The following is a 12,138-nucleotide window of genomic DNA, read 5'->3' as shown; positions in this document are numbered from 1 at the left end:
CTCAATAGTGAGGATCAGATCAACCCGACTCCTCAGCCAGAGAGTCTCAATAGTGAGGATCAGATCAACCCGACTCCTCAGCCAGAGTCTCAATAGTGAGGATCAGATCAACCCGACTCCTCAGCCAGAGAGTCTCAATAGTGAGGATCAGATCAACCCGACTCCTCAGCCAGAGAGTCTCAATAGTGAGGATCAGATCAACCCTACTCCTCAGCAAGAGGGTCCAGTCTCAATAGTGAGGATCAGATCAACCCTACTCCTCAGCCAGAGGGTCCAGTCTCAATAGTGAGGATCAGATCAACCCGACTCCTCAGCCAGAGAGTCTCAATAGTGAGGATCAGATCAACCCGACTCCTCAGCCAGAGTCTCAATAGTGAGGATCAGATCAACCCGACTCCTCAGCCAGAGAGTCTCAATAGTGAGGATCAGATCAACCCTACTCCTCAGCCAGAGGGTCCAGTCTCAATAGTGGGGATCAGATCAACCCGACTCCTCAGCCAGAGAGTCTCAATAGTGAGGATCAGATCAACCCGACTCCTCAGCCAGAGTCTCAATAGTGAGGATCAGATCAACCCGACTCCTCAGCCAGAGAGTCTCAATAGTGAGGATCAGATCAACCCTACTCCTCAGCAAGAGGGTCCAGTCTCAATAGTGAGGATCAGATCAACCCTACTCCTCAGCCAGAGGGTCCAGTCTCAATAGTGAGGATCAGATCAACCCGACTCCTCAGCCAGAGAGTCTCAATAGTGAGGATCAGATCAACCCGACTCCTCAGCCAGAGTCTCAATAGTGAGGATCAGATCAACCCGACTCCTCAGCCAGAGAGTCTCAATAGTGAGGATCAGATCAACCCGACTCCTCAGCCAGAGGGTCCAGTCTCAATAGTGCAGTGGGCTCTGAACGCTCTGAACTTACCAACAGACAATCTGTCAACGCTCTGAACTTACCAACAGACAATCTGTCAACGCTCTGAACTTACCAACAATCTGTCAACGCTCTGAACTTACCAACAGACAATCTGTCAACGCTCTGAACTTACCAAGGACCCAGAGTGCACTCTGCAACACTGAATGCAGGCGAGCTGCAGAAGGACGAGGAGGCAACGATTCCCCATCAATTAGCAGTGCAATTTTGAGAGGGTTTATCTAATGTTCCCTCATTAGATTTCAGCTAATCTTGCCCTGTGCAAGTGTGTGTGTGTGTGAGTAGGTGCCACTGTGTGTGTGTGTGTGTGAGTAGGTGCCACTGTGTGTGTGTGTGTGAGTAGGTGCCACTGTGTGTGTGTGTGTGAGTAGGTGCCACTGTGTGTGTGTGTGAGTAGGTGCCTGTGTGCGCATGACATTGTGACATTGTGTGCGCATTGACATGCCTGTGTGCGGATGACATGACATTGTTTACTACCGGCCACCGTGTGTGTGTTAGGCCCTCTTACCTTCTTCCTGCTTGGCCATGTCCTCTGGGTTGCTCTCGCTGTCTGCCTCGTATCCCTCCTCCTCCCCTAGCACTGGAGCCTCACCACACCCCTGCACCTCGTCTCCCTCCTCAGCCTCAGATAGATCCCCCGCCGGGACCACACTCTCCACACACACTGCTAACTTCTAGAGGGAGAGAGAGAAATAGGGGGAGAGAGGGAGAAAGGGATAGAGAATGAGTACAGGGAGAGTGAGAGAGAGTAGAGAGAAAGTAGAGAGAATAGAGAGTAAAGGGAGAGATTAGAGGGAGAGAGTAGAGAATAGAGAGTAGAGAATAGAGAGTAGAGGGAGAGAGTAGAGGGAGAGAGTAGAGAGTAGAGGCAGAGAATAGAGGGTAGAGGGAGAGTAGAGAACAGAGAGTAGAGTAGAGGGAGAGTAGAGAGAAAGTAGAGAAAATAGAGAGTAGAGGGAGAGAAGAGAGTAGAGGGAGATAATAGAGAGTAGAGGGAGAGAATAGAGAGTAGTGGGAGAGAATAGAGAGTAGTGGGAGAGAATAGAGAGTAGAGGGAGAGTCGAGAGAATAGGGAGAGTCGAGAGAAAGTAGAGAAAATAGAGAGTAGAGGGAGAAAATAGAGAGTAGAGGGAGAAAATAGAGAGTAGAGAGAGAAAAGAGAGTAGAGGGAGAAAATAGAGAGTAGAGGGAGAAAATAGAGAGTAGAGAGAGAAAATAGAGAGTAGAGAGAGAGAGAATAGAGAGAGAGAATAGAGAGTAGAGAGAGAAAGTAGAGAGTAGAGAATAGAGAGTAGAGAGTAGAGGGAGAGAATACAGAGTAGAGGGAGAGTAGAGAATAGAGAGAATAGAGTAGAGGCAGAGAATAGAGAGAGAGTAGAGGGAGAGAATAGAGAGAGAGAGTAGAGGGAGAGAATAGAGAGAGAGTAGAGAGAGAGAATAGAGAGTAGAGGGAGAGAATAGAGAGAGAGTAGAGGGAGAGAATAGAGAGAGAGTAGAGGGAGAGAATAGAGAGAGAGTAGAGAGAGAGAATAGAGAGTAGAGAGAGAGAGTATAGGGAGAGCAGAGAGAGAGAGAGTAGAGGGAGAGCAGAGAGAGAGAGAGTAGAGGGAGAGCAGAGAGGGAGAGAGTAGAGGGAGAGCAGAGAGAGAGTAGAGGGAGAGCAGAGAGAGTAGAGGGAGAGTAGAGAGAGAGTAGAGGGAGAGCAGAGAGAGTAGAGGGCGAGAATGAGAGAGAGTAGAGGGAGAGAATAGAGAGAGAGTAGAGGGAGAGAGTAGAGGGAAAGCAGAGAGAGTAGCGGGAGAGCAAACAGAGAGCAGAGAGAGGAGAGGGAGAGCAGAGAGAGAGTAGAGGGAGAGCAGAGAGTAGAGGGAGAGCAGAGAGAGTAGAGGGAGAGCAGAGAGAGTAGAGGGAGAGCAGAGAGAGTAGAGGGAGAGCAGAGAGAGTAGAGGGAGAGCAGAGAGAGTAGAGGGAGAGCAGAGAGAGTAGAGGGAGAGCAGAGAGAGTAGAGGGAGAGCAGAGAGAGTAGAGGGAGAGCAGAGAGTAGAGGGAGAGCAGAGAGAGCAGAGAGAAGAGAGAAGAGAGAAGAGGGAGAGTGAATAGATAGAGGAATAGAGAGTAGAGGGAGAGAATAGGGAGTAGAAGGAGAGTAGAGAGTAGGAGAGTAGAGGGAGAGAATAGAGAGCAAGAATCGGTAGTAGAGAGAGAAGAGAGAATAGAGAGTAGAGGGAGAAAGAGAGAGAGAATAGTGGGAGAGTAGAGTGAGGGAGAGAGAGTAGAGGGAGGGAGGGAGAGTAGAGGGAGGGAAGGTAGAGGGAGGGAGAGTAGAGAGAGAAGTTTCTCAAAGTCAGATAAAGTTGTCTCTGGTTAACTCCATCACCAGAGCCAGAAGAGTAAAGAGTAACATGAAAGAATGCTGTACAGTACAGAAGCTGTGCTAAAGCTAGGCTAACACAGGCAAACGTTTCTTACCCATGTTCCAGAACGGTCAGGTTTCTCTGTGGTACTAATTACCCATCAGTCACGTCAAAAAAATTACAAAAGCTAAAAAACTTTTATTCAAGCAACACTCTTAATGTCTGTACTGTTATTAACAACGGGAAAACAACAACGTTTTCAAGAAACAGACCAATAATAAAGAGATTTCAGGTCATAAGACCTGCTTGTATCAGCTGACTAGCTAGACCACCCGGAGGTGCTGTTAGTCTGCTGTACACACGCGCACACACACACACACACACACACACACACACACACACACACACACACACACACACACACACACACACACACACACACACACACACACACACACACACACACACACACACACACACACACACACACACACACACACACACACACACACACACACACACAGAGAGAGGAAGGACCGATTAGCTAACTGTTCATCATTTGTATGCCTGATGGGAACAGTAAACTAGCCTAGACGACCTTCTGGATTTCAGGTGCTTGAGATAATAAAGACAACATATCCTTTCATTCCATCATAACACTAAACCTGGAACAGCTACCCACTATATTACAGAGTTAGTAGGTTAACTCATTAAGAACAGTTACCCACTATATTACAGAGTTAGTAGGTTACTCATTAAGAACAGTTACCCACTATATTACAGAGTTAGTAGGTTACTCATTAAGAACAGTTATCCACTATATTACAGAGTTAGTAGGTTACTCATTAAGAACAGTTACCCACTATATTACAGAGTTAGTAGGTTACTCATTAAGAACAGTTACCCACTATATTACAGAGTTAGTAGGTTACTCATTAAGAACAGTTACCCACTATATTGCAGTTAGTAGGTTACTCATTAAGAACAGTTACCCACTATATTACAGTTAGTAGGTTACTCATTAAGAACAGTTACCCACTATATTACAGTTAGTAGGTTACTCATTAAGAACAGTTACCCACTATATTACAGAGTTAGTAGGTTAACTCATTAAGAACAGTTACCCACTATATTACAGAGTTAGTAGATTAACTCATTAAGAACAGTTACCCACTATATTACAGAGTTAGTAGATTAACTCATTAAGAACAGTTACCCACTATATTACAGAGTTAGTAGGTTAACTCATTAAGAACAGTTACCCACTATATTACAGAGTAAGTAGGTTACTCATTAAGAACAGTTACCTAGTCAACTATATTACAGAGTTAGTAGGTTAACTCATTAAGAACAGTTACCCACTATATTACAGAGTTAGTAGATTAACTCATTAAGAACAGTTACCCACTATATTACAGAGTTAGTAGGTTAACTCATTAAGAACAGTTACCCACTATATTACAGAGTTAGTAGATTAACTCATTAAGAACAGTTACCCACTATATTACAGAGTTAGTAGGTTAACTCATTAAGAACAGTTACCCACTATATTACAGAGTTAGTAGGTTACTCATTAAGAACAGTTACCCACTATATTACAGAGTTAGTAGATTAACTCATTAAGAACAGTTACCCACTATATTACAGAGTTAGTAGGTTACTCATTAAGAACAGTTACCCACTATATTACAGAGTTAGTAGGTTAACTCATTAAGAACAGTTATCCACTATATTACAGAGTTAGTAGGTTAACTCATTAAGAACAGTTACCCACTATATTACAGAGTTAGTAGGTTACTCATTAAGAACAGTTACCTAGTCCACTATATTATAATATTAACTCATTAAGAACAGTTACCTAGTCCACTATATTATAATATTAACTCATTAAGAACAGTTACCTAGTCCACTATATTATAATATTAACTCATTAAGAACAGTTACCTAGTCCACTATATTATAATATTAACTCATTAAGAACAGTTACCTAGTCTACTATATTATAATATTACCTCATTAAGAACAGTTACCTAGTCCACTATATTATAATATTAACTCATTAAGAACAGTTACCTAGTCCACTATATTACAGAGTTAGTAGGTTAACTCATTAAGAACAGTTACCTAGTCCACTATATTATAATATTAACTCATTAAGAACAGTTACCTAGTCCACTATATTATAATATTAACTCATTAAGAACAGTTACCTAGTCCACTATATTATAATATTAACTCATTAAGAACAGTTACCTATTCCACTATATTATAATATTAACTCATTAAGAACAGTTACCTAGTCCACTATATTATAATATTAACTTTTTAAGAACAGTTACCTAGTCCACTATATTATAACATTAACTCATTAAGAACAGTTACCTAGTCCACTATATTATAATATTAACTCATTAAGAACAGTTACCTAGTCCACTATATTATAATATTAACTCATTAAGAACAGTTACCTAGTCTACTATATTATAATATTAACTCATTAAGAACAGTTACCTAGTCCACTATATTATAATATTAACTCATTAAGAACAGTTACTTAGTCTACTATATTATAATATTAACTCATTAAGAACAGTTACCTAGTCCACTATATTATAATATTAACTCATTAAGAACAGTTACCTAGTCCACTATATTATAATATTAACTCATTAAGAACAGTTACCTAGTCTACTATATTATAATATTAACTCATTAAGAACAGTTACCTAGTCCACTATATTATAATATTAACTCATTAAGAACAGTTACCTAGTCCACTATATTATAATATTAACTCATTAAGAACAGTTACCTAGTCTACTATATTATAAAATTAACTCATTATATATGTCACTTATTCAACGTTTTTGCAGAATGTACATTTCTGTCTAAATAGACAAAAGTAATTATTTTTCATGAGACGGCCATAAACAATAACTAATAATGCTGGATAGTTCTCAAATAAGATCAGGAGTATTCAACCCCTTCGTTATGACAAGCCTAAACAGGTTCAAGAATATTGCTAAGTAAGTCAGATAATAAGTTGCATGGACTCACTGTGTGCAATAATAGTGTTTCTTAAGGACTAGCTCACCTCTGTGTCCCACACAAACAATTATCTGTAAGGGCCCTTAGTCGGGCAGTGAATCTCAAACAGAGATTCAACCACAAAGACCAGGGAGGGAGGTTCTCCGATGCCTCGCAAACAAGATTACCTATTGGGTAAAAAAAAGAAATAAAGCTGACATTGAATATCCCTTTGAGCATGGTGAAGTTATTCATTACACTTCAGATGGTGTATCAATACAACCCGTCACTACAAAGATACAGGCGTCCTTCCTAACTCAGTTGACAGAGCGGAAGGAAACTGCTCAGGGATTTCACCATGAGACCAAAGGTGAATTTAAAACAGTTAGAGTTTAATATAGTATGAAACACAGATAAATTATATAAAAAATGCCTGTCAAAAGCTTTGGACCACCTTAAATACAATTTTGGCAAAAAAGGCAAACTCAGTTCCATCATTTATTAAATCAGATGGCTCCTTCATCACAAAACCCATTGATATCGCCAACTACTTTAGTAATTATTAAAGCTTCTCCTTCACCCAAACCTCCCCGCCTTCTCCTTCACCCAAACCTCCCCGCCTTCTCCTTCACCCAAACCTCCCCGCCTTCTCCTTCACCCAAACCTCCCCGCCTTCTCCTTCACCCAAACCTCCCCGCCTTCTCCTTCACCCAAACCTCCCCGCCTTCTCCTTCACCCAAACCTCCCCGCCTTCTCCTTCACCCAAACCTCCCCGCCTTCTCCTTCACCCAAACCTCCCCGCCTTCTCCTTCACCCAAACCTCCCCCATTTCTCCTTCACCCAAATCGAGATAGCTGATGTTCTGAAAGAGCTGCAAAATCTGGACCCCTACAAATCAGCTGGGCTAGACAATCTGGACCCCTACATATCAGCTGGGCTAGACAATCTGGACCCCTACAAATAAGCTGTGCTAGACAATCTGGACCCCTACATATCAGCTGGGCTAGACAATCTGGACCCCTACATATCAGCTGGGCTAGACAATCTGGACCCCTACAAATCAGCTGGGCTAGACCATCTGGACCCCTACAAATCAGCTGGGCTAGACCATCTGGACCCCTACATATCAGCCGGGCTAGACAATCTGGACCCCTACAAATCAGCCGGGCTAGACAATCTGGACCCCTACATATCAGCCGGGCTAGACAATCTGGACCCCTACAAATCAGCCGGGCTAGACAATCTGGACCCTCTCTTTCTAAAATTATCTTCCGAAAATGTTGCAACCCCTATTACTAGCCTCTCTTTCGTGTCGTCTGAGATTCCCATAGATTGGAAAGCAGCTGCGGTCATCCCCTTCTTCAAAGGGGGGGACACTCTTGACCCAAACTGCAACAGACCTAAATCTATACGACACTACCTTTCTAAGGTCTTTGAAAGCCAAGTTAACAAACAGATTACCGACCATTTCGAATCTCGTATAGATTTAGAATTCGTTAGAAGGCGAACAGAAGACAGTCCTCTCCTCCTCAATAGCCTCCTTGTTGGCGACAAAGCACAAGTGTTCACTACTGCCGAAGAGTTTTGATATCTGAATCATTGTCAGCAGACAAAAACATGCACACATTGAAAAACAACATGCTACTTATCCTTTATCTAGAAAACGTATTGCACAACTAACTTAATTCGTTTTTATCACTTTAAACATTTATTTTGGTATCCAACCCTGTAAACGCATGGAAGAGGACAGAGGGCACAGGAGCTGATCAAATCTAATAGAGGACCCAGTGCCAAGCAGCAACAGAGTATTAACGTGAGGGAATTATACTGTATTACCTAGTGGACTGCCTTGGACTTGGGCCAAAAAGTTCTACGGGCTCTAGTCAAAAGTAGTCCCACTGCCTCGCCTGACCACTAGTCCTCCTCCCTAGCCTGACGACTAGTCCCTCTCCCTGACCACTAGTCCTCCTCCCTAGCCTGACCACTAGTCCTCCTCCCTAGCCTGACCACTAGTCCTCTAGTACCCCTCCCTAGCCTGACCACTAGTCCTCCTCCCTAGCCTGACCACTAGTCCTCTAGTACCCCTCCCTAGCCTGACCACTAGTCCCCCTCCCTAGCCTGACCACTAGTACCCCTCCCTAGCCTGACCACTAGTCCCCCTCCCTAGCCTGACCACTAGTCCCCCTCCCTAGCTGACCACTAGTCCCCCTCCCTAGCCTGACCACTAGTCCCCCTCCCTAGCCTGACCACTAGTCCCCCACCCTAGCCTGACCACTAGTCCTCCTCCCTAGCCTGACCACTAGTCCTCCTCCCTAGCCTGACCACTAGTCCTCCTCCCTAGCCTGACCACTAGTCCCCCTCCCTAGCCTGACCACTAGTCCCTCTCCCTAGCCTGACCACTAGTCCCTCTCCCTAGCCTGACCACTAGTCCCTCTCCCTAGCCTGACCTCTAGTCCTCCTCCCTAGCCTGACCACTAGTCCTCTAGTCCTCCTCCCTAGCCTGACCACTAGTCCTCTAGTCCTCCTCCCTAGCCTGACCACTAGTCCCCCTCCCTAGCCTGACCACTAGTCCTCCTCCCTAGCCTGACCACTAGTCCTCCTCCCTAGCCTGACCACTAGTCCTCCTCCCTAGCCTGACCACTAGTCCCCTCCCTAGCCTGACCACTAGTTCCCCTCCCTAGCCTGACCACTAGTCCTCCTCCCTAGCCTGACCACTAGTCCTCCTCCCTAGCCTGATCACTAGTCCTCCTCCCTAGCCCTCCTCATTAGCCTGACCACTAGTCCCTCTCCCTAGCCTGACCACTAGTCCTCCTCCCTGACCACTAGTCCCACTCCCTAGCCTGACCACTAGTCCCTCTCCCTAGCCTGACCACTAGTCCCTCTCCATAGCCTGACCACTAGTTCCCCTCCCTAGCCTGACCACTAGTCCTCCCGGACCACTAGTCAGTCCCCCTCCCTAGCCTGACCACTAGTCCTCCCGGACCACTAGTCAGTCCCCCTCCCTAGCCTGACCACTAGTCCCTCTCCCTAGCCTGACCACTAGTCCCTCTCCCTAGCCTGACCACTAGTCTCCTCCACTAGTTAGTTACACATTGACTCAACTCCAGCCACTTTAATAATGGGAATTGATGGGAAATGATGTAAAATGTATCACTAGCCACTTTAAACAATGCTACCTAATATAATGTTTACATACCCTACATTATTCATCTCATATGTACATACTGTACTCTGTCATCTACTGCATCTTTATGTAATACATGTATCACTAGCCACTTTAACTATGCCACTTTGTTTACATACTCATCTCATATGTACAGTGCCTTGCGAAAGTATTCGGCCCCCTTGAACTTTGCGACCTTTTGCCACATTTCAGGCTTCAAACATAAAGATATAAAACTGTATTTTTTTGTGAAGAATCAACAACAAGTGGGACACAATCATGAAGTGGAATGACATTTATTGGATATTTGAAACTTTTTTAACAAATCAAAAACTGAAAAATTGGGCGTGCAAAATTATTCAGTTGATACTTAAGTTGATACTTTGTAGCGCCACCTTTTGCTGCGATTACAGCTGTAAGTCGCTTGGGGTATGTCTCTATCAGTTTTGCACATCGAGAGACTGAATTTTTTTCCCATTCCTCCTTGCAAAACAGCTCGAGCTCAGTGAGGTTGGATGGAGAGCATTTGTGAACAGCAGTTTTCAGTTCTTTCCACAGCTTCTCGATTGGATTCAGGCCTGGACTTTGACTTGGCCATTCTAACACCTGGATATGTTTATTTTTGAACCACTCCATTGTAGATTTTGCTTTATGTTTTGGATCATTGTCTTGTTGGAAGACAAATCTCTGTCCCAGTCGCAGGTCTTTTGCAGACTCCATCAGGTTTTCTTCCAGAATGGTCCTGTATTTGGCTCCATCCATCTTCCCATCAATTTTAACCATCTTCCCTGTCCCTGCTGAAGAAAAGCAGGCCCAAACCATGATGCTGCCACCACCATGTTTGACAGTTTATTTTATTTTTTTTATTTTACCTTTATTTTACTAGGCAAGTCAGTTAAGAACAAATTCTTATTTTCAATGACGGCCTAGGAACAGTGGGTTAACTGCCTGTTCAGGGGCAGAACGACAGATTTGTACCTTGTCAGCTCGGGGGTTTGAACTTGCAACCTTCCAGTTACTAGTCCAACGCTCTAACCACTAGGCTACCCTGCCGCCCCCGAGCGCTAGTCCTCCTCCTGGTGTGTTCAGGGTGATGAGCTGTGTTGCTTTTACACCAAACATAACATTTTGCATTGTTGCCAAAAAGTTCAATTTTGGTTTCATCTTTTGGTTTCATCTGACCAGAGCACCTTCTTCCACATGTTTGGTGTGTCTCCCAGGTGGCTTGTGGCAAACTTTAAACGACACTTTTTATGGATATCTTTAAGAAATGGCTTTCTTGCCACTCTTCCATAAAGACCAGATTTGTGCAATATACGACTGATTGTTGTCCTATGGACAGAGTCTCCCACCTCAGCTGTAGATCTCTGCAGTTCATCCAGAGTGATCATGGGCCTCTTGGCTGCATCTCTGATCAGTCTTCTCCTTGTATGAGCTGAAAGTTTAGAGGGACGGCCAGGTCTTGGTAGATTTGCAGTGGTCTGATACTCCTTCCATTTCAATATTATCGCTTGCACAGTGCTCCTTGGGATGTTTAAAGCTTGGGAAATCTTTTTGTATCCAAATCCGGCTTTAAACTTCTTCACAACAGTATCTCGGACCTGCCTGGTGTGTTCCTTGTTCTTCATGATGCTCTCTGCGCTTTTAACGGACCTCTGAGACTATCACAGTGCAGGTACATTTATACAGAGACTTGATTACACACAGGTGGATTGTATTTATCATCATTAGTCATTTAGGTCAACATTGGATCATTCAGAGATCCTCACTGAACTTCTGGAGAGAGTTTGCTGCACTGAAAGTAAAGGGGCTGAATAATTTTGCACGCCCAATTTTTCAGTTTTTGATTTGTTAAAAAAGTTTGAATTATCCAATAAATGTCGTTCCACTTCATGATTGTGTCCCACTTGTTGTTGATTCCTCACAAAAAAATACAGTTTTATATCTTTATGTTTGAAGCCTGAAATGTGGCAAAAGGTCGCAAAGTTCAAGGGGGCCAAATACTTTCGCATGGCACTGTATATACTGCACTCAATACCATTTACTGTATCTTGCCTATGCCGTTCTGTACCATCACTCATTCATATATCTTTATGTACATATTCTTTATCCCTTTACACTTGTGTCTATAAGGTAGTAGTTTTGGAATTGTTAGCTAGATTACTTGTTGGTTATAGCTGCATTGTCGGAACTAGAAGCACAAGCATTTCGCTACACTCGCATTAACATCTGCTAACCATGTGTATGTGACAAATAAAATTTGATTTGATTTGATATTTAGTTAGTCCCCCTCCACACCACACAGAGCACTTGCTCCTCTCTCCCCAGACAAAACTCACCCTCTCAGCCTTGTCCTCCTGGGGTTCGGGACTGGAGCAGACCTCGGCCAGGGCCACACGGAGCAGTAAGTCAAACAGGGGCACAGCCAGATCAGAGTTCACAACCCCAGAGTGGGACAGTTGATCCCTGACCTCTAACAGGGTCTCCTCCACTGACTGGAGCTGTAGGGAAAAGGTAGATAGTTTAGCTTGAATCTAAATAGATTTATCTATCCATCCGTCCATCCGTCCATCCATCAATCTAGTTTCATATTTCAAAGTGAATTTGCCACAGGTATACAATGGTACTCGGTCTAGGTACCCGGAATGGTACTCGGTCTAGGTACCCAGA

The 12,138-nt window shown here is 43.8% G+C and overlaps 1 protein-coding gene across 6 annotated transcripts in view; it reads right to left on the bottom strand.

Annotated features, from left to right (window-relative positions):
- Positions 1-12,138, bottom strand: part of lyst (lysosomal trafficking regulator) — a 246,824-nt gene that overhangs the window by 153,842 nt on the left and 80,844 nt on the right. For 5 of the 6 annotated variants that reach the window (XM_090201712.1, XM_090201714.1, XM_090201715.1 and 2 more), the window contains exons 15-16: positions 11,808-11,969; positions 1,433-1,598 (exon numbers count right to left, since the gene is read on the bottom strand). In XM_090201712.1, the coding sequence (XP_090057838.1) occupies positions 1,433-1,598; positions 11,808-11,969 (328 nt within the window). The remainder of the gene's footprint in view (positions 1-1,432; positions 1,599-11,807; positions 11,970-12,138) is intronic. The other variant, XM_090201713.1, reaches the window with a different exon arrangement.

Source organism: Oncorhynchus mykiss, chromosome 16 (genome assembly GCF_057628025.1).
Source record: "Oncorhynchus mykiss isolate SJ-2025 chromosome 16, ASM5762802v1, whole genome shotgun sequence".
NCBI lineage: Eukaryota > Metazoa > Chordata > Actinopteri > Salmoniformes > Salmonidae > Oncorhynchus > Oncorhynchus mykiss.
This window is presented reverse-complemented; position numbering and strand designations above follow the sequence as displayed.